Source organism: Cavia porcellus, unplaced genomic scaffold, assembly GCF_034190915.1.
Source record: "Cavia porcellus strain 051 isolate PalLab524CR breed Dunkin Hartley unplaced genomic scaffold, mCavPor4.1 scaffold_1, whole genome shotgun sequence".
Taxonomy (NCBI): Eukaryota; Metazoa; Chordata; class Mammalia; order Rodentia; family Caviidae; genus Cavia; species Cavia porcellus.
This window is the reverse complement of record NW_026947484.1, coordinates 118,682,081-118,706,240: the sequence shown is the minus strand read 5'-3', so window position 1 is coordinate 118,706,240 and position 24,160 is coordinate 118,682,081. Positions and strand designations below refer to the sequence as shown.

The 24,160-nt window shown below is 34.7% G+C and overlaps 1 protein-coding gene across 4 annotated transcripts in view; it reads left to right on the top strand.

Annotated features, from left to right (window-relative positions):
* The window catches only part of Dpyd (dihydropyrimidine dehydrogenase), an 816,845-nt gene that overhangs the window by 543,038 nt on the left and 249,647 nt on the right, over nt 1-24,160 (top strand). For all 4 annotated transcript variants that reach the window (XM_003478953.5, XM_063254705.1, XM_063254712.1 and 1 more), the window contains one exon: nt 5,808-5,891. In XM_003478953.5, coding sequence (XP_003479001.2) covers nt 5,808-5,891 — 84 coding nt within the window. The remainder of the gene's footprint in view (nt 1-5,807; nt 5,892-24,160) is intronic.

Below are 24,160 nucleotides of genomic sequence, written 5' to 3'. Positions count from 1 at the left end.
GCAAAATGCCTTGACAGAAACTAAAGACAACCTTCTGAAACTTGAAGAGAGATTTAGGGCTTATGAACGTGAAAGAAAAAGCCTCTTAAAAATAACAAGGAACCAGAAAGAAGCAATTCTAAAACTGGAAGATGATAAAAAGATACATAACCTAAGGATAAAGAATGTGAGTGAGGAAGCAGGAACATCCAAAAATGAAATACAAAAAATATTCACAGAGATATTAAAGCAAAATTTCCCACGTATAGCAAAAAGAAATGATATCCAGATAAAAGAAGCATACAGAACACCAGCTACCTACAACCAAAACAGATCTACGCCTAGGCATATAATAATCGAGATCCCAGAAATCCACCAAAAAAACAGAATATTAAAAGCAGCCAGAGAAAGGATGCAGGTTACCTATAACGGGAAATCTATCAAAATAACAGCAGACTTATCATCACAAACTCTTAAGTCAAGAAGGGAGTGGGGAGAAATATTCCAAGTCCTGAAGGAAAAAAATATGCAACCTAAGTTCATATATCCGTCAAAACTCTCTCTAAAAATTAATGAAGAAATAAGATACTTTCAAGACAAGGAGGAACTGTGGGAGTTCGTGGCCACCAATCCAACCCTACAGAGAGCGCTGAAGGACATTACAGAGAAAGAGAGGAAGAGATATCAGGATTACAGCTACAGTGGCAGAGAAGCCTCAGTGAACGGGGCAGACCATGGAATGAGGGAATAAGGTGGACAAATTATAGCAGAAAAGTGGAGTAGCAGACATGAGGCAGAGACGGTAAGCTAGTCTTTAGTAGAGACAGCTCTGAAACTATATTTAAAAAAAAAAAAAAAAAGCAGAGGTCATTGCTAATGGTGTATAACGATTTAAAAGACACAGTAGTCCTAGTGACATATTTAGATTGAATTAAATTTGTTCTGGTCTGTCCACTCACATCAGATTTGAGGACACAGACCTCTAGAACCAAAAATAGCAGGTTATACCACGGCAACTATCCTTACTTTCCTATTGACTTAGGGTGAAATTCTGTATTACTTACATTGTCTTACTATGACTGATCTTAATTGTATCTGAATCATAAGACTATTGGTTGGCCTTGACTGATCCTATTAGAAATCGGTATGCGTGTTAGAATCAACCCTAAAAGTAGAGGAAACTACTCTAAGCATGACAAGATGTAAAGGATATCCATACTGGTATGAATCAGTAACAGCTCTCAAATACTACAATGCAGTCAAAGATAAGTTTTTATAAAAATAGGTGATAGTATGTTTAACTATAATAAGCCAGTGTTGTCGACAAATCTATTGAAAATAACAAGAGAAAACATAGTAGCTACGAAAGATCATTTATATTACAGTTTTATAAGTCCTATCCATTGCATGATTATCTAGGAAATTGTTTCGTTGTCTTGTTATGACTTGGTTTTCCCTATAATACAGAGAGGATAGGAACAAATACTCTGAGGAAGAAACCTGAGAAACCCGAGGCTTATTTTGTAGCATTATAATATAAATTCTAGCAATCTATTGCTTGCTGATTAAAATGACTCTGGACTGGTTTCTTCAGCTCAACTTCAGCATATGCAGAGATGGGGACGGCTATCACAAAGAGAATGAGAGATGCGATGGTAGTTGGTATTGTCTTCCCTAATTTGGAACTTGAGGACCTAAAAAGACTCCATCATCCTGTAATGATTTGATTAGTTCTATAATATGCAATAAGTATAGAAAGTGGGTGAAGTTAGGGACAGCTATTTGTAAGAAGCTAGATAGATAAGGTAGATCTCCAGTGGACTTGCTTTGAAATCTGTATTTCTTTAAATTGTTTTTTTATTTTTTTTAAAATGTTCTGTTCTGTTTTGATATGGTTAACCTTATCCTCTTAGAGATGTAAAACAAATAGGTGGGACTGATAATCATATTACAGAGCTTTTGTTCGGCCATAGAGCAGAATGGTTTGTAGGGTCATTTTTTTTTGAATGTCATTCTATATACTTTAATTCTATAACCTGAACAGCCATTTCGAAGATGACAATTTGTAACTTATCAACTGGCAATTTCTTACCTTTTGTTTGTCTGTAATTTAGAATTATTTCTACCCTTTTTTTTAAATTTCCATGTATTTTTTTTCGTTTCCTTTTCTTTAAATAAAAAAAAAAAAAAGTATATTGTTGAGCTAAATTCCGTTTGTAAAAGATAATGTATGGCCAGTCCATCTTCTCTGTATTAGCCATATTCTTGAGAAAAGTTTGTTTTATGCTGGATATGAAACTACACCGAATAAATTTTCCTATGCCCTCTAGCCTTAGAATATGCCTGATCTTAATGTTTTACACTTCCCTCAACCTGATTTGAACTATCATATTTCTTGAGCACCACGAAAAAGAAGCAGTTCCTAGAAAACTTTCACACTTTAGTGAACCTTTTCATGAAATAAGAAGTATAGTTGGACTCTGCTCAATTTTGTTGGTACAGACATAGCTCTTACATTTTCCTGCTTTTTGTTAGCCTATTACAGTTTCATACACAAAGAAGTTATGAGGCACATCTTGTTTGCCATCTAAAAAAAAAAGTGAGTAAGAAACAGCCTCTGAAATGTGGACATGTTACAGTTTAAATTTAGTCAGATGTGTACCAAATTGAGCTGTTACTGAAGGCTTAAAATGATAATCTTAAAGAATTTTGAATAGATTTTACTAGACCTGGAATCTACTTTTTCTTAATGTGTATTAGCTTATAAAACAGAATCTGAGTCATAGCATAAGGGAAGGGTTCATTGAAGCATATCATGCCAGAGCAGTAAATATGACCCAAAGAAAAAAGAAAAATGAGAGAGAAGAAGGAAAAATAAGTGCTGAATGGTACATTTCAGAGGCTGTAGCAGCTTCACAAGTAACTAAAGCAGATTGCTCAGTCATGTGCCATACTGTCCCATCTTGCCACTTAGGAGTTAGAGGAGAGGAAGGGTAAAAAATGCATCTACTGGCTGATTCCTCTCATAGGTCACATCGCATACTATGTAACCATACCTTCCTCTGTGTGCTGTGTCCACTGAAGGCAGCTTCTAAGGAAGTTAGACTCTGTACCATGTGGCCTGATGCTTCATCTACATCCTGAATTGGAGGAAAAGACATTAGTTTCTTGGTTAGGCATGAGCACTGGCCCTTCTGGTGCTCCCAATCAGATATAAGCATTGGATATCTTTTTAATGAAACCCAGCTTTGATTTTAAGGGAACCCATGAGAGCTGACAGATGTGAGTGAAAACAGCAACAAGGACTGGACCCTCTGAGAGGGTGCCATTGGGTGGCAAGTTAAGGCCATCACATTTGAGGAAGCATATAAATCAGATGCAGTCCAAGATTGGTTACTCCTCCCTAAATGAAGTTTATTTACAGTGACTTCACTACTCTTCTCCATTTACCCAAAATATTTTTATCTTTCCTAAATTCAAAATATTTGACCTATAAATCCTCCAATACCTGGCTATGGTGTAGCTCCTGATGTCACCTAGAATACAGGAGAAGTAAGAAAAGAAGAGGAGAAAGAAGACTTTTGTATATTCTGTACAAAATTGATGGGTTTGCTACCCTAGTTTATCTGATATATTTTATAAAATGATTCAGGAAAATTTAGAAGTCACACAACTTCCACTATTTCAAGAATTCCTCAATATTTTTTTTCCTTTCTTTTTTTCTCCTTCTCTGAAGTACAGGTGATATAAGATATCATGATTTGAAAATCTTTTCAGATCAAGGCACATTTTGGACAAGTTAAAAGATCAAGATAGATAGATAGATAGATAGATAGATAGATAGATAGATAGAAAGATAGATGGAACTTGATTACACTTAATACTAATTTCATTACATACATTGCTCCAGATCATATACATTTGTCGAATTTGTAGATATTGCAATAAATAACATTGTTTTCCAGTTTTCCGGAGGTAAAGAAACTGAGGCAAAATATAGTTACTTTATGTTTTCTAGCTTATACAACCTGTATGTGGTGAAGGTGGAATTCAAATCCATAAAATATGCAAAAACATGTTCACATTTTATAGATGAATGATAAATAAATGAACATTTCCTCTACACTGCATTCATGAGGTTACTTTATTTTACAATTATTAGATAAGGTAGAATAAATTTTGAGCTAAGTGGTTAAACTAAAAAGCTTGCGACTAACATGAAGCAGACTGTCCAGTTTCAGTTAATTTAACATTTCATGCTAATTTGGCAATTTAGACTTTTGCAATGGTTATAGTTGCCTGGAAATGGAATTAATTGGCTTTTAAAGTAGTGTATACCCTTCAGGAATATAGAGGCCACATGAATGTTCCCACTCGGTGTCTCCATGAGCTCTACTGTATCAGTATTTCAAGCTTAGGTGCTAATTTCAAAACCTTTTGCAGAGGTAGCTGGTCAATATGTGTTGGTGAGAAATTTTTTAATAATAACTCCCTAATAATGCTTTGTGTTGGATAGCTTGTTTTAAAATATTTTAATTTTTACTTTAATTTAGAAGCATAAATATGTCCAACTGCTATGTTTTTCTTAAACACTGTAACCATCCAAAACATGGAATAAGTGATATCTAATAAGTTGCAGTAGTGTGTATGAATGGAAGCTTTAGATTCAAGATACTTAGGTTCATCACTCAGTTACTAATAATAGGTTGTAGAGTGTTGATAAATGACTTGTACTTCTAATGCCTTGGTTCTGTCAGTTGTAAAATAGGAAAACTGATATATATATATACCTGCTAGAGGTATTTTGAGACTGAAGTAAGCTAAAACATACAGAATATCTAATAAAGTATCTTACCATATGATTTAAATAATCATTTAACTTTAGCTATTATTATCAACTATGCTAACTATGTATAAATTGTATAAAATTTATAAATTATAAATTTTGAGGGAAATATGCGTAATGGAGACACCAACTGAGTGGGAACATTCATGTGGCCTCTATATTCCTGAAGGGTATTCACCACTTTAAAAACCAATTAATTCCATTTCCATTTGTTGCTAATTGTTTCAGTTTCAGCCACATAAGAAATTTAGAGGAGCTCTGAAATACTTGAAATAACTGAAAAATAATAAGAAAATTGAAGTATTGCATATAATTCCAATCTCAACTAAGGTGACAATTCCCCCATGACGTGATTTTGAGGCCAGTCATATTATTTGCAGTTCACACTTTATCAGAGGACAAGGATAGTTAACCCGCTTGTCCAAAGCACCCCCAGTTCCTTAGCAGCAGACCTAGGATTGGAATTCAGATCATCAGGTTTTTTCACCCTCACTACCAATTCAGTATAAAGAAAGTTGCATGATTTAAAATAATTTTCAAATAACATGAAGCATTCTTAAATTGGATTAGAATATCAAAAAGTCATTATGCAGCCATGATAGAAAACAAGCTGGAATGATCAATCAGATTTTCACAAACGTACAGAAGAAAAAGCAGACTCACTAATGAGTAAAGAAAATCAAGAAAGTGGACTCAGACATAGCTAACTGGTATTAAGATACTTAAGGTAGGAGGCTGGGGATTTAGCTCAGCAGCATAAGTGCCTGCCTTGCAAGCAGGCAGTCATAAGTTCAATCCCTGGTACCGATAAAAAGGAAAAAGACCAAAAACAAAAAAATTCAGTAAATATTTTGTTATTTTACATACTATAATTTGATAAAGTTAAAATGTATACCACTACTAGCTGTAAAATGGAAAGCATAAGCATATCAATTTACAAATAAAGCTCTGTACTTTCTTTATTTTCCTTCTCTGTCTAAAGGCTTCTGGAGCAGATGCCCTGGAATTAAATTTATCATGTCCACATGGCATGGGAGAGAGAGGAATGGGCCTGGCTTGTGGGCAGGTAAGGACCTCAGCTGCCAGCCACTGTGTGTGTCTGGGTGATATCACTGGTCCCGGCATGGAGCACTGCTGTAATGTAGGCAAGGAGATGCCTGGGTCAGATGACTGGCCTGAGACTTTCAGGTCTGCATTGTTTAAATATTTAGTGCTTAAAAAGTGGAAAATGAGGGATGCTGAAATTGCAACAACTGTTTATTTTTATTGATGGAAATATCACATTATGTGCTTGACAGGAAGTAATATCATAACAAATAGTTTTTAAAAGCGCTGAAGCAGAATTAGCTGATTTCAAATGCAATGTTCTTTATTCATTCCTGATGCTGATCCAGTTTCCCTAGGGCAATATACTGTACAAAATGCATTGTTCATAGTGATTTTGTAGTAAATGGGGCACAGCACAAATTGCATTTTACATTTTTTAGCATATGATCATTATTCCCTAACTGTGTTTGGGGAGCTACAAAAAGACTTTGATGCTATTTTTATTTTGGGGTACAATAAATGAAATCTTCATGCTAAAATACTTTCAAACATTTAATGAACATAATGTGAATTAATGTGTTAATATACAGAAAATGCTGCATCTTTATGTAACCAATACAATTTTGTATGTTAAAGAATAGTGTAACATCTTAATACTAAAGTGGTGAGTGTTTTGAATCTAATTTCATCTTTAAGCCCAGAGGGACATGATATGAATTAAATAATGTGACTGTTTTAATTACTGATTGATCTTCAGTTCTTGGAATGTTTACATTTATGTTCCTGTTTGACCCAGAGATTTGTACATTGAAGGTGCTCAACTTCTTTTACTTGTTTATCTAAAGTGACTGAACTTGTTTGAATTAAACTTAATATTGCAGGCCGAAAATTTCTGCTTACTCAAATGAACATGGTTTCCTACTTTCATTCAAAGAGGTTTCAACAAACTTTGTAAATATTTAATTAGCAGTTAGAATAGATGTGACCTACAAAGAAATCATTCTTACGAGGCAGCAGGAGATGTCCATTCTTATTGGATAACAGGCACAATATTTTTCAAGTATGTTTTCTGTCCAATTCATAAGAGTTCACAGAGCTCAGTAAGTACAGTAGCAGAACCATAAGTCAGAATGCACAAGTAGGGCAAAGTAGAATTCTATTTGAGTCACATCGTGACAGGAGTCAGTGAATTAAGGTGTGTAGCAAGATTAATGAAGCAGCCTGGTAAGAAAGACTCACTCCTAGGAGGATGCTGATGGCTCACTGCCTACCTCCAGAAAATGTTGTCCCTTTCACAGTGCAAAAATTAAAATCTAGATAATTTTCATTCAGATGCATAAACACTGCTGTGGAGAATTTGAATCTGTTGACTGATTTGTTACAGAAGGATGCATCCTAATGTTTATTATTTTCTACAAATATAATCATTACATTAAAAATATTGCCTAAATCTCAGATGAGTTTGTTTTTAGGCTTTGCTCTATGACTATATCTGAACTTAACCAGTTGTAAAGTGTCCTACGTATCCTCTCTCCAGAGTTAGCTATGTAAAGTTTATCAGCCCTTGCATGAATAAGAATGCCAAATGCCAAACTTCTACAGTCAGAGATAGTTTTAAGATTTCTTAAACTCTTGGAAAATATTTGCTTTCCAAGTCATGATGTCTTGGCTGCAGCAAACTTGGGAACAATTCCTTTTCACTTATTTGTTATAATCCCTTGAAACACAAAAACAATTCATCTTTTAGCCAAGTTTAGAAATTGTTGAACATGTTCTCTTAAAATTATATAATTGAAAAATAAAGTTAATTTTGATCATTTTTGTTCCTACATGTTTTAAATGATTACTCTGCCTCAAGATATATAAATGTTCAGTATAAAAGAAAGAGTATTAGTGCTTTTTAAAAAAAAGATTATTATAACTTTTTGAAGTGGGCACAACCACATCTAGTGTTTATTTGCCTTCATCACTACCTGTTTTCACACTTCTCTACATCCTTTCCCTGTATGTCTTCCATTCTTCCTGAGTTCCAAAGTTGTAAACACTTGAAATTTGGTGCAATGAGGAAATTGTGCTCGGTTCTGGGGGAGCGGAAGAGCCATTCCAAATAGACGTGTCTTCTTTTGTGAAATATTTTTGGGTGCCAAGCATAGAGCTTGCTGCAATCTCAGAGCCTGATAAATGCTTAGTGCATTAATAAGATATGAACATTAATTCCATGGCTAGAAACGTATTCCTGTACAGTACATTTTCTTCCCTAAACACTTGTTCTTTCCCTCTTTCATCTGTTTTTCCTACAAATACTTAGTAAATGAAGAATACTACCTTTGTACCTAAGAGATTCTGCCTATATATAATCAACATAAATTATGTCTGTATATAGTATATAACTGAAATTATAAAATTTATGAACAAGAAAACCTATCTCAGTGGCATATAAAGGTCATGCTTCTTTATGAAAATTGTTGAGATAAAGGAAATATAGAACTGACCTTAATAATTTGAAGTGCTTTTTCCCACAAAGTGAGACTTCATAAAAAATCATAAAAAGTGTTTTTAAAAGTGTTTTAAGGTAATTATATTTTGTATTTCTTCCACTGATTCAAACCACTTACTCTTCCTGAAGCATACATTTGCTTATCTACACCATGAGATTTTTACAAAATGATCTTTAAATTCCCTTCCAACTTTTAATACTGTGTGAATGTTTACATACCAGGTAGCAGACCATAATACCCTAAAGCAACAAACAAACTCATATTATGTTGCTCTTTTCAACAGCACTTTAACATTTGTCTACCTTACGTAAAGTCAGTGTTTTACAGTAATATCCGTTATCTGTGGGGGACGTATTCTAAGAGCCCTTGGGTACCTGAAACAAGTATGTTTTTTAATACATATATACCTTTGATAAAAAGTTTGATGTATGCATTAGGTACCATAACAGACCTACAACAACTAATAATACAGTGGAAACAACTACAATACTCATTGTTTAAAGCTTATGGATTATGATATAGTTTTAGAGCCTTTTATTTAGTATATTTGAATCATGGTTGGCTGAAAACTGAAACTACACAAAAGCCAAATCATGGGCTGAGAATGGTGCACAGTGTCAGAGCTTTTGCCCTGCATGCACGAACCCCTAAAACTGCAAAAAAAAAAAAAAAAAAAAAAAAAGGTGAAGCCACACAACAAATGAGCTAGTATCCTTATATGATTTCTAATTATTTCTGTACCAACTGATTTTGCTCACACCAGTTGGTTGGATATCTTATTCCTTTTATAAGTGAATATCCAAGTAGTACTTTTATTAAAAGGACTGTAATTAGTTAAATAGTGATCTGGTACTCAATATGACTAAATTAAAACCCTTGGTTCTTTCTACATGAGCTTACTCTTTCATTTTATTTCATGGTATCACCAATAATCCTGAAACTCAAGGAAGGCAAAAATGATTTTGTTGTATTCACTTAAGAGAGTACAAATGGAAAAAGAAAAAAGTACTACTCGTCTACCTTCTCAAAATCATCTCAAGTAGGTTATTTTAATCCCAAATCCTATAGATCGCAAAACACAATCCCTGTGTTTCCCAGGTCAGAAACTTGGCCAGTCGCCACCACAACCTACAAACTAGTTAGCTGATTATAGAGAAGGCACTTTGAATAGTTCTCAATAATAGGTATTATAATAGCAGCATTAATACGATTATATTAACTGAAAATTACATGTAGGCCTATTTGGACTTTCATATCTTTTGTAGTTCTAAATCCTTATTTTCTGAGTATATAAAAACATAGGAAAACCTGAACCTGTTGTTTAAATTCTGTCTTCTGGAAATATAAAAATGTTATGACTTATGTGTACATGTCTCACCAAAGCCTCATGTGGTTATAGGTGGAGTCTTTTTCAGAGAACTTGGATCTAGAGTGTCAGATACTGGAATTAAGTGTTTGTGAGTGCTAAACCAGTCCACTGATTGGTTTGGCACCAGCCCTAAGGCCAGTACCCTAGATCGAAGATAAAATGGGGCAGAAAGAAGTTACTATGGTCACTTGGACTTGCTGCTTGCTTCTTGCTACTTACTCTGCTTTGTCATAGACTCTTTCTCTTTGTGATGCCCCTCTTCTGTGTCACCTTGGAGCTAGCCAACTGTGGACTAGAACCTCTACAAACTGTTAGCCAAATATACCTTTCCTTCTTTAACTTGGTGTGTCAGGTATTTTATCACAGCAGCAAGAAAGGTAAATAAGACAGGGAGCTTCTCTCATGTCCTAGCAATCAGATTTAGTTTTCTACATGAAATTTATGTGAATTCATTTCCTATAACAGCATATTATTTTATAAATGCATTAGAATGCAAATAAAATCTATTTTTAAAAACCACCCCAAATAACACTTCTTAGATGTCTTCTCCTCTTCCTAAATTTAATTCTTCTCACTGTTTCGAGTGAATAATTTCTTTCATACTTTTAAAACTCTACTAAAATATTTTACTTTTTAAAATAATGTTTCCTAAATTTTTCTTTATGCAAGGTGTTTACTTGCTTTCCTTGAGACGATGGTACAGCCCAGAAAAACACAGACTTGTAGAACTGATAGGAGCCTTAAAGATATTCGTGTTCAAACATCTATGTACAGGATAAGAATTGGGGACTGGGAAGTGCCTGATCTGCCTTCGCCTAAAGTAACCAACTTGCAAGGCCTATAGTTTCAGTGCCTTTACCACTGACTTTTGCCTGGAATTCCTCCAGTATTTCCCACTGTGATTGGGTGGATATAAATCTTTACTCAAATAGAAAATTCAGCACGATGTCTTGTGTATCCCTGATCCTAGACCTTACCTTAGTTGCGATTTGTTCTGTCACTGGGAGACAGTACTCACTACTCACAATATAAAGGAAGGAATTTAATTTGAAGTTTGGGAGATAATCAGTCCGTGGCTGAGTAAAGTTGCTTAGATGCGAAAGCTGGAAAGCAGACCAAGAAACCAATCACAGAAGAGACTTGAGGAACCAGACATAGATCCCAAAGTTATACCTACATGACCAACCTAGACATACCCAGATATGTGTTCCACCAGACCCTGGGGCAGATCCAAAACTGATCAAGAGAAAACTCTGCCCTAATTTTCACACTGTTATTTCTTCTTAAAATTCATACCCTCTCAATAGAAATAATCAACATGGATCTACTAAAGTTATTTAAATGTCTACTTTAAATTACATCTGATTCATGAACTGAGTTCCTCTTATCAAGTAAACAAACTATCAAGGAAAAGGAAGAATATATATAAAAGCATTCAAAGCTGGAGACTACATCCAAGTTCTAACTGTTAGCAAAATTTTGTATTACTTTGTCTAATACTTTTAAGTGGCTACAATGATGTTTTTTCCCTGCCCTTTGTGGAATTCCCATGGTTCAGTGGCTTACATGTGTTTATTTTAAGTATGATTGATAAACAGTTCAGATTTATTTCAGTAGATATTTTTGGATGGAAAGTTCCAGAATCATAGTATTGAACAGAAGGAAGACTTCTCTGGATTCTCAAGCAAAGCAAAGCCTGACCAAAGATGGTGTTGCCTTGGTTTCTGACTGTTTCATCTTGTGACCTCACAGATCCTTCTGGTTAGTCTAAAATTTCTAAACTTTGGACTGTTCAACTCAATATCAACATTAGTTTTGTTATCAGGAACACATGCATTGTCCTGCTTTCATGACGATTTAGCTAATAAAGAAAGAAAAGCTTTAAAACACTCAATCTTAAAATGTTCAGGATCTTAAATGGTTATTATTCCAAATGAGATCACCCAAAACGATGGGTGATGTTTCCTACATGATGTTTTCTGTGCCCAGACTTAGTTTGCACAGTGTATATTTATTTTAAAAAAAATAAAAAGGAAGAGAGAGGCTTTTTCTGTTTCAGCATGCCAGCATTTTTTCATAAGACATTATCCACAGATTATTACTTTTACCCTTGCCAGAGCACAGGTGTCTGTCACTAGACAGAGAATCCAAAACTAAGAGTGAAGACTGTATTGCCCCAGATGTGCAAGAGTTTCCCCTGGGAAATAAAGCCTTCCCCAGCAGCTGGGTTAGCAGATCCTCCATGTCATATCCAGTACATTGTCCAGGGAGCCATGACCACAGCCTGCTTGAATTAGGTCCCTGTTAGATGTCTGAAGAGGAAACAATATAAAGGTGCCTCTTTTAATGTCAAATTATCTGGCAAGTGATAGCAATTACTATATTTTTCAGACAGTTGAAACTGAAGAAAGTATATGAGTAATCCCAAGTATATGAGTAATCCCAAAGTTTAGAGAAAGAATATAAGAGTGCCACGAGTAGTAAAATATAGCAAATTGGAGCCACAGTGGCTCTTTGGCATCTCCTGGGAGATCTAAATTAAAAATCACTTTGAGCTTGATTTTCTTTTAAATAATGGACATGCATCAGCTGAGACTTCAGGTTCTCATTCCCTCTGACTCTAGTCCTTTTAAGATATGCATGTGGGAAAGTATCACATTGCCATGCATTTGATAGTTATACTAAAGTCAACATTGGTGCATGAAAGTTTGAGCTAGAGAATTGAAACTTGAGTTCTGCATGTTGACTAGATAAATGTGGAATATACTATGTGGACCTCAATGAGTAGAACCCCTGAGACATTGCATTCACAGATTTGGAAATCATTGTATTGTGAAAAGACACATTTTCTTCATGAAATGTGAGAAATGGCTATACGATTTAAGCTTCTGCAAAAGTCACTAAAATATTATATCAACCATTTACATGGATTAATTCTGTTCTCTTTTATTGTCTTTGTGGCATTTAATGTTTGAAGTGCTTTAAAATAAATTGTCTACTTGTTTATGAGAAAAGTATCTGTAATCAAAAAGAAATTATTTTCTTACTACTATGTTATATTGCCCAACTTTTTTATTTGATTTTAATAGTCATGATTGCTTACATAGATAACTACAGGAGATCTGTAAGAAGCATTTCTATAACTGCCAATATTTTTCTTAACGCTGATTCTCTACAAGTTTTTTAATTTTAGTCATTAATGTTAGTTAATGATTCAACAATGATTGCATCATCTAAAAATTATATATTTTCAAGAGGAAGCAGTGCATACTAAATCTAGCTAAAGTAATCATACTAGATACATTCCAAATTTGCTTGGAATGTACAAGTGTTACACCATTTAATCTTTCACTCACCAGATGAGGCTAGAATGAATTTGAGTCCTTAGGAAAGCCAACTAGAATGCTGTGTTTGATGATAGACCAAAATAAACAACAGCAACAACCACAAAAACAAGACTCTGACTGTAGAAAGAATTGTGCCCAGTTGGTCTTGTTATCTTTCAGCTGATTAAGATATTTAATGTATTCTGCTTGTGCTCACCTCACTTTTGATCAAACTCCCCAAGAAACGTTTCTTCAGATAGTTTTTGAAGGGCAGGAAAAGATGTTTTTTATAATTTTACAGTGCAACTTGTTTCATTCAGTACCTGAAAGAGGAGAGCAACTCCATGGAAAGAGTGGTCATCAATTTTGCCACAACATACTGTTGCCTGTATCTAACTACTGGTGTTTAAATACCCTGAGTTATTCTTGTGAGAAATGTGAATTCCCCATGTCCCATGCATTCATCCTAATTCAGTTGATAGTAAGTGGGCCATGAATCTGCATTTTCACATCATGAATTTGGTAGAAGGACCCTTACTGCCAAAAGGAATGGGGCAGATAATAGCAATAGCAAACTCCCAGATTGAGAAGTTATCTTTGAGCAGGGTATGGAGAAGTCTAGCAATAATGATTTTGAGACAGAAGAGAAATGAAGTAGAAAGAAAGACAAGAAAGGAAATCCAGAGATTTAACAATGGTTTCCAAATGGTCAGAGAGGAGGGAAGAACTTACATAGAGGTTAATATTTATTAGCTAAGTAATATTTATTTAAGTAATATTTATTACTTAATGAAGAACTTACATAGAGGTTAATATTTATTAGCTAAGTTACTTACTTAGTTATGTTTGTTAGTTATGATATCAGGGTGAATTAATGTGAGGCCAACATAAAAGAATAGATAGTACGGTCATATGAAACATGACGTATAGTCATAAAGAGGTATGTTTCCTGATTTACTCATATAATAAAAGTTACTCAGTATATATTTTAACTTAATGTGGCTTTATCATATGCAGCACTTTTTATTCCAGAAATAAGCAGTAAAAGCATTTAAAACGCTTTTCAGAAATACTGCCCAAGTGGTAGTTGTTAATATCACAGTGAGTATAACAGAGTTTTTATAAGATTGCTCACCATAGTATAATGATGAACTAAGGATAAGATGATAGACAGGTTCCATGTTAGTGATGATAGCATAAAACTTCAGATGTCATAATATCCCATGGAAGTAGTTCACATCATCATGTCAGAGTAGAGACTAGATCAGAAGCTAAGACTACTAACATGAACATTAGCTGCAAAGTGGAGGGTCATGGCATCCAACTAGCCAAGAGTTTTAGAAGAACCAAAAGACAAGTTTGAGTCACGCATTAAAAGTTACAAAGGCCTAGAGAGTAAAGGAGATTGCACATTAGGCTAAAAGAGCAAGTCCAGGACAGAAAACTAGCGAGTATGCGGAGAGGTAACGGCCTCAGAGTTCAACCTTAGAGAGATTAAGAAGATAATAAATTTAATGTGACAATGAAGAAAAGATGTAGCAGGTACTATTTTCAAGAAATCTTAAAATTAAGGTGTTTGTAACTTAGAAGGTTTTTATACTCTTCCTGCTAGGATAGATCAGGGCATATTCTGCAGTCAGCTAAAGGTTTACAGCTTAAGGAGGTGACCCTCCTCAAGGGAGTAGGCAATGTGTTTTTCTGACCAGGGAGAACATTGGGCCCAACCAAAAAAAAAAAAAAAAAAAAGTTCAGAAAAATAGACTTGTTAAAATCATGACATAGTACAACTTAGAAACATTAATTAAAAATTAATTGAAAAAGATTGATAGACATAGTTTTTAACCATCTTTGTGCAGCCACAGACAACATTATAATTGCCACTGTCAGTCCCAGATAAACAGGAAATCATCTTTTGGGGAATCACGAATTTTCTATTACCATTAAGTCAGTTTTGACACTGATTATATTGCAGAGATCTTAATGACAATCAGTGTGTATCTAGCTTTGTTTTGTTCTGTCATTATAAAACCTTTAATTAAACAGTAACATAAATGATGAATCTATATACTTTACAAAAATGTTATCTTTAAAGGCAAATCAGTTTAAAATTTGAGTTACAATTTTAGAGCCTTTGAGAAGGCGTACACCTGTTTTGTTCTCTCCTTGTGTTATTGCTATTTAATTTTTCTACAGTTAATACTTTGAGTACTTAACTTTCTGTATTTGTTGCTACTGGGTATATCTTGACAAAATAGATTATAGATTTCATACTTTAATATATGTTAATCACATCAGAAAAAGATATAGTCTTTTTCTTTATTTATAAAATGTGTAACACACTATCAAATGAACAGAAATTAGTTGCCCACTAAGTGAAGTTTCTGTCCTACAGAGAAGATTTAATAAAGGATTATTTGAGCAAGTGGTCTTTCAGCTGATACAATTCGAATTTTGTCTCTGTAGAATGTTTTGGATGGGTTACAGCACTGCAGACAGTATAAATAGTGTGCACAAAGCCTTGTGATTTAAAATAAAATGATGTTCTGCAACAATGACGAATGGATTCCTTAGAGCAAAAGATGACACTAAAGAAGAAAGCAAAGGCCAAGTTAAAGCACTTTGATCTTACTCACCTGCAACAGAAAGCTACTTAAAGATTTAAGGGAGGCAGGGAAGTATGCACAGAGGCACGAGTGCATGTGTGTGTGTGTGTGTGTGTGCACGCGCATACAAGCATGTGTGCACATGCACACACAGGCCTATAGTGGGCAGTATGGTGATTATGTGGGAATATGAGATTTTCATTTTGAGAGAACTGAATAGAGGAGCTGAGACTGGACTTGACAGAACTGGCTATGAATCACTGTTAGCCATTCGGGTTAGAAACAATGGATTGTACTTAGATTAAGATTAGGAAAAACTGTAGACATACACAGTAGACATGTTAAACATAAGGAGTTAGGACAATATTTGACAATGGACTGGATATGGCCTTTATGGAAAAGGGAAATGACAAGATAATTACTGGCTTGTGCAGGTGGGAAAATTCTACTATTATAAATTCTACTATTATAAGTGTTTTAGCTTACTTAATTGTTGGAATAAGTTAAACTCCAGGATCATCTAAATCCATAAAAAGTTATTATAAGAACTCACACTCACTCTACTTTTTAATATAATTTCTGACATTGTGACAAAATGTCTGAGATAAACAATTTAAAGGAGGAGAAGTTTGTTTGAAGCCAACGTTTCAGGGATTTCAGTTCATGCTGTCTCCATTGGTTTTAGACTGTGGTGATGAAGAAGAACATCGTAACATGTGCAAAGTACAAGAAAGCTGATCAACTAATGGCAGCCAAAAACAAAGGAGAGAGAGAGAGAGAGAGAGAAATTTTGTTAGAGCACACCTCTAACAACATAAATCATTTAATTAACCCTGCTTCTTTACATTTCTATCACCTCCCAATAATACTATCAAATTTTGAATCTGTCATTAGTTTAATCTTTTTATGAGTGAGCACTCTCACGATCCAGACACTTTCCCCCAAAGCCCCCTCTGAGAAGCCTTGCACTGGGGACAAAGCTCTCAATACATGGGGCTATGGTGAATACTTTAGATCCATACTGTAACTGGTTTAAGTATGGAATGAGTTTTTATTAGACTTTATTTATCTACTGACCTAGCTCTGGACAAATCCATGGCTCCTAATTGCAAATCACAGGGGATCTTCACCTTCCATCCCTGTGACACTCACTGACATCTGTGATTTAGACATGATCAGTATTTCCATCCCTATTTTTTCCCTCAAAGTTCAGATTAGAAACTGCCTGTCAAAGAACTTATTTTTTAAAAAACTCATTCTTAGTTTTTTTCATTTTATTTAAATAATTTGGAGATTGTACTTAAAACATAAAAGATTCCATGTACTTCCACATAATACAGGTTATATATAATAAATGCATAGCTAATATAATACTCAGTGGCAAAGAATTGAAAGCCTGAGTATGGCTCATTTACTCTAAGATACGGAACAAGACAAGAACTTTTCCCTTTCACCTTCTATTCAAAATAGTATGGAAATGCTTGCCAAAACAGTGACATGAGAAAAAAAATAAACATCTAATCCAAGTGAAAAAGAAGATAAATTGTTACAGTTTGCAAACAATATGGAATATATATATATATATATATATTTATATAAAAGATTCCACCAAAAAGCCATGTTACATCTAATCCAAAAAGTTGTACTATCAATATCAACACACAAACAAGGCAGCAGAGATTTTATACACTACAGCAGCAAGGTATCAAAAGAAAGAAATCAAAAGAAAAAATATTTACAGATAATTTGAAATACAAACGCATGTTATCATAAGATGAAATACTTGTATATTGGAAAGCATAAAAGATAGATGGAAAAAATTGAAGAAGGCACATATAAATAAATAGACACTTTGTGTTTATGTATTATAAGGATTAATAATGCTAAAATGTCCGTACTGCCCAAAGTAATCTACTGTCACCAAAAAAGCACTACAAAGAAATTGTAATTAAAACTACCTGGTGTTGCTGTAAAAACAGACTAGTTGACCAGTGTAAGAGTCATGTTACGTTCATTGCAACACTATTCACATTAGCCAAAGTATGGACTCTGCCTAAGTGTGTGCAGATGAATGGATAAAGAAACGTTGTGTATAAATACAAACTTGTAACACGAGCCTTTGAAAATAAAGAAATTGTGTGACTTGGAGCAACATGAATGCAATTAGAGAAGGCTTACTTAAGAGAGTCATGAAGAAACAAACACTGTATGTTTTAATGTATGAAATCAAGAACAACTAAAAACTGAAGAAAAAAGAGAGTGTATTTAGTGTTACTAGAGTGTGGGGCAAATGCAAAGATGATGGCCAAAGGATAAAAAGTTTCAATTAGGAAAAATACTTTTACTTTGAGACATATTACAAACTGTGATTAATATCATTAATAACACACATTTCAGAGTTACTGAGAGTAAATTTCAAATGTTTTCACTAGAAAAAACATTAGGTATTTGAGGTGATAGATGCCCTAACTGATTTGATTTAATGATTATACATGGCAGTAATAAATGGTGGCATCACTCTGTACCCTATATATATATACACAACTGTAATGTATCAATTTGTATTTTTTAAAAAAGTAAAACAAAAACGTTTCAATGTTAATCCCACTAAATGCCCATTTTTTTCTGAAAAGATGATATAGAGAAAGGTGACTAAATTTAGGCAAGGAAAATTTTTATTAAAAATTATTGAGGAATCTTACTTTGCCAAATGTGTCATCTGCCAGGATGTGTCAGTGGTCCTTGCTAGACTGTGGGCTTCATGGGAAACATGAAACATGTTCCTCTTTAGTGATCCTCCTTTAAAGTAATTCACACTGGATGGCTCTTACCCTCAGGGGGCCATCAATCTCCATTCTCAGGAGGTTGAGTGATTCCACGGAATTGTAGGATCCTATAAAGAGGTCCCCTGATGACACTTTTGACTTTGGGTCTTGCATCTTAGTTAATTTTGGAGCACCATTTACTGTTTGTAAAGCCCAGTTATCTTTCTAACTTTGATCTTCAAGTCTTACTTGCTGAACACTCCAAAGTTCAGTTATAAATACAAATACAAACAAACAAAAAACCCCTTCATCTGTGTCACATGGCTTTGATTAAATCAGCATTTTTGTTATTATATAAATGAAGTAAACTTGTATATAAAGTAATGTCTATATACAGTTAATAACAGTTTCCTAAATTTATAGGACTGCTAAAGGTATCCTTTAATTCTTGTCAATAATTATACCTCCATAGACCTGTTAAAGGAATCTGAGTTTTACCTTAGAAAGTTTATTTTAATTGTTATGGCAATGAAAATATGGTGTTATGATACAAAATAGAAGTGCAGAAAGGCTTTTCTTTAAAGATTGAGATTACTCAGTCAGCTCCTGCTCTGTTCTAGGCATTTTGCTAGGCATTTATATGTATATGAGACCACAATCACTTCTCAGTCAACTTTGAGGTAGAAAATAAAACATTCTTTGCGTTTCAAATAAAGAAACTAAGGCCAGAGTGATTTACTACCTTATAAATCCCCAGAAATTATTCTGATTCTGGCATGTAGTAGGTGTTTAACATAAAAGTTTTGTTCAAAGTACTGAATAAATGACTGAATGAATAAATGAAAAACTGAATGAATAAATGAACAACTGAATGCACTAAACCTTTCACATAAAATATATTTTGTTTCTTTGACAATAAGATCCTGAGTAGAGCTCTTGATAGGAGCTGTTGATTTAGCTAAGCATTCTGTTTTAGTAATCTGTTTTAAGTAGGAAATTTGCATTTCAAATAATTTTTGTTCCTTCTATAACCAAACTCAATACCTTGTTCTGATTTTTTTCTTATGTTTCTTGTCTCAACGACTTTTAAAGCTTCATGTCTAATTTCTCCTGTTTCTCAAACCCATTCTAAATTTGTTTGTTCAGCAATACATACTACTTGTGCTTAAGAATGCATACTATCCGCAGTCCCTGTGCCTGGACAGAAGTATTTCTGCTTTTCAGACTTTTGACTTTGGAACTAAATAATTGTATTTATTTCAGAAGAACATAGTTTTGGATTTTTGCAATAAGAGTCTGGAGAATGAAAGTTATCAAAATGGGAGCTGTGATTTCCTCTCACAAACCTGTTACTCTATGTAAGGAACATTTGTGCCCTGAGAAAAGAGACAAGACAAAATTCATTGTCCAGCCTGGCCACAAACGGGATTATGGGTGCATTCAGCAGTCTGCATACCCACTAAAAGTGGCAGGACAGTTCTGTTTTACAAATATCTGTCTCCATGACTCCTCAAAATAGCAGACACCTTACATGTTCTTTCCATCCACCAGACTGACCTGAGGGCTAATTCATTTAACCCGCACAACCACTCTGTGATTTACTTACTGTTACAGTCCCATTTTACAGCTGGGAGAACTCAAAGGAAAAGTACATGGTGGCAGCATCACATGTTGAGTCAGTGGCAGCCTCGAGATCAAATCCTGGCCATTTGGACGGAGAGTTGTAGTCTTGACCTCAGAAACCAATGTGAAAGAGGAGATTTCTGTCTGGCCTGATCAATCATGTAAACATTAACATGTGTCTTAAGGCTACAGCTGTGGTTGCAGGATGGGGCTAGCATATGTGAGGCCCTGGGTTTAATCCCAAGTGCTACACAAAAAGAACTCTTCTATATAAATACAATGCAAGAGGCTGATTTCTCAAAGTGCTTGACTGAAACCCTTGAAAATTTTTTGTTTTTATGTGATTTTAATATTTTCTGTATTCAACCTCATCTGTAAAGAGAACCTCTGACATTTTAAAAAACTTTCCAGACAAGGTTAAAATATAATACTATTTTCCAATTATTTGTATTAATTACCAAGGTTTAAAGTTATTTTTAAGTCATCTTCATTTTTATTGTTCCCATTTGACACCATCTTTCCCATAAAACATGTGTGTGACATCAACCATTGAGAAACTGTGTCAGACAGAAGGTTATTTTTACAAGAAGCTTCACGAGGGGCCCAAACAGAGGCTCCCTGAGGGTGGATTCAGCCTTTCCTCTGATGGTGGGCAGCAGTACTCCCCAGAGGTCCACCCAGCCCCTGAGGGATCCTGCTGCCCTGCCTGCCTTGCTCAGCCCGCCCTCTGGAAAAGGGGCACCATTCAGCCATCAGGAGGTGGAGAGTATTTCCATATAGCTGTTGCCCTGTTTAGCAGCCCGCGGTGAGTGGCCGTAGTAAATTATGCACTGCTCTGGGAGACTGTGGCACAGTGCACTGAAGGAACAGCAGGGGTGTTAGAAAATCCATTATTTGAAATTTTTGTTTCTTTTTCTTACTAGATTCCATGCTGCTCTTTTCCTGTCATCTTGTTCCTTTTTTTCTCTATCTATTGTTTTGAGAGTTTTGTGTCTGACAGTTCTTTTCTACTCATGGTTATGTCCCTTTGTTACCTTGTTTCCTGCCTCCATGGGCTCCCCCAACCCTCTTTTCTTGATCCTGTGTGTTCTGAGCCTTATTTTCCTTTTCAGCCTTGCAGTCGTTGGCCTTACTTTCCTTTCTCTTTCTGCCTCATTGTCTAATATAATACAGAAAAACAAATTCTCTTTTTGTGTGCATTCTTTTCCACGGTGGTATGTAGTTGTCATTTTCTCTTTAGGATAGGTGCGCTTACTATTCATTCTGGTTCCAAGAATTCCAAACACATGTCCCGGGGAGTGCCAGTGCTGAAGGCAATAAAAATCAATCAAAGCAGCCACTAGAATAGTTTACTGAGAACAGAGCAAATGTATCCCTTCCCACTAGATCAGTTCACACAGAATCTATAAATTTTTCTTGCTACTTTCATATTATTTAATATTTTATCTTGTCTCCAAGACTGTCTTTTCCAAAATGGCAGTGTTGTGACATGAATCCTTGTAAATCCAGCCAACCTCTCATCTCTTCAATTTTTTTAAACTGATAAATACAGCCTTAACAGACAATTCTAATCGTTGGAACATTCAATAATTAATAGCCAATGTGAGTTCCTAATTATTAATTGAGCAACTATTATATAAATAGCAGGCATCACATAGGTGTTGGGGATACCAGACATCATCAGTTTTGTTCTATTTTGTATATCCTTTGGTTGATCAAGTCCATCATATCCAAATTTCTTTCCTTTTCTGTAGACTCATCACATCTATGGTTTTTATCTTAATCCCTTTGGAAACAGAGCTCCCATATTTTACTTAAGATTATTTAAGAAAGACTTCTGATTCTTCTGCCTGAATTCACTGCATCAGATTAGAAAACTTCAGACCACTTTGGTAGGGCAAGCCTTGATGTGCCATATATTTAGGCCCCATTTTTTGTGTTATAAAACAAACTAAAATAGTAACTTCACCTCTGGTATGGCTACAGGTTTGTATAATACTCACAGAATATTCACAGAAGGTTAAAAGACTTGTTTTGTTTTGTGTATTTACTAAATAGCAGTGAGTTATGTTAGAATACAAAATCAACTCTTACTTCTAGAAAATCTTTAGCTGTATTCCTTTTATATATTTTCTTGTCTTTGTTTGCCTTTGTCTGTCTGCTTAATTTTCTGTTTTTGTAAATATACTTTCTTCCAGTTCTTTTCCTCTGAAGCACCTTTGATTTTGTCTCTCTTTGATCCTGTCTCCCTCCCCATCTTTCCAGACTCTCTTCTCTCTCTGCTTTAATGTATTACAAAGTTTGTGTCTCCTGGTTATATCAAGTCATAGTTGCTATAATAGCTCAAAAATTAGTATCAGTTTTCTACCAAGAGTATGACTTTTTTCTGTATAATCATTTTCTTTATATTTTTAATCTGTCTTCTTTATTACATGTCTCCAAGTTTCTATTTAGTGACTTTTTTTTCCATCTTGCTTTCGGCACCTTACCTTTTTCCTTTATTAGGTTTGGTTTTAAAACAAAGATTGGCCCTTTAGTCTCATTTTACAAATGCCATAAAAACAACTTCGTTTACTTTTGCTAGTTGGTCTTTCAAGGTAAACTCACCAATTTGTGGTGTAATGTGTTTGAAGCACCCACAGAAACAAGTTAGCTGTCCTGTTAGCTTCAAAATGAATGCAGTAAGATGCTCGAGTTTGGTGCTCAGATATTCCACACTTCCAATTTTTTAGTCTTTCCTCTAAGAGTGAAGAAGAGAAAATGGAAAAGCAGATGTAAAGAGCTAGGAGGATAGCTGTAAAAGTGGAAGAGAAGTAATAAACTGAAAATAGGTAAATGTGATAGGACACTTGAATATGTAAAGGGTGTCACAGGCAAAATACTTATGGTGACAAAGTATATGAATTGCAGAAAATTCCTGAGGACCAGAACTTAATGTAGGATTCCACCACGTAAATGGCCTTGCTGTGAAATTATCTCATGGCATGTCATTTACTTCCTGGCTCAGTGGCTCTGTCTTGAGGAGGCCCTGCCCCTATTTCATATTCCTTTGGCCTGGCACATTAATTGTTACAAGCACCAGTCTCTTTTGAATTTTTGTTGCACTTTTGTCTAACAATTTCCACTTACAACTCTTGAATAACTGATCCTATTTGAAGACAATATATAAAGCAACCCGAGAAAGCAGGCAAAATTTGTACTTTTCTTCTAAGACAGCCCCCAAAACTGCCATATATTTTTATTTTTCTATATTTGACTTGTCATCTTTAAGAACAACCTCTTCAATAGTAAGCTATTAATTTATCAGTTAATTTATCTTAGTGCTTATGTAACCTAAACTTTCAGATCATGGATTAGTCAAATAGCATGCTGCCTACAAAAGCTGTCTGTCTAGTCTTGTATTTAAGGAAATATTTTAATAAATGTGAGGAAGAATCCAAATTTCAGTACGAATTGTGTGTGTAAAGATTACTTTTAAAAAGATTGATTATACTGTATTGTTAGTCGTCAGATTAGGAAGTTATTTAAATAAAGTATTTTGCATTGCTGCTTATTTCATTTCTTCTTTCTGTCTATATCTCTGTCAGTACCATACTAAGGTTTAATTTTATAATTTTATTTAATTAAAAGGGAAATTTCCCTAGGACTCTTTCCTTTGGCCATTCTCTTTTCCTCTTTTTTTTTTTTTTTTTCTTTCTTTTTTTCCCTCCGTGTGTCTTTCTTTCTTTTAGATAGGATTTTCCTGTGTGGCTTAGACTGGCTTTAAACTGAGTCAGCCCAGGCTGACCTGAACTCGGAGAAATCCTCCTGCCTCAGCCTTCCAAGTGTGGGAATTACAGGCATGCACCACCGCACCTGTTGTACACCTTGTCATTCTGTCTCTCTTTCCCAGCTGCCATAGTTCTGGTCTTCAGTTCTGAGACCACCTTTTCTCCTTGCAATAAAAATTTTTTCTCATCATTCTTTTTAACTTATTCAATTACATTTCACTTTTCCTTTAGTTGACTTAGCATATTTCTTGCTTGAAACTACCTCATTTTTTTGTTTGCTTGTTTGTTTTAAAATCAAGACTACTTTTTTTATGAATTTGTAAGTGGCTACATT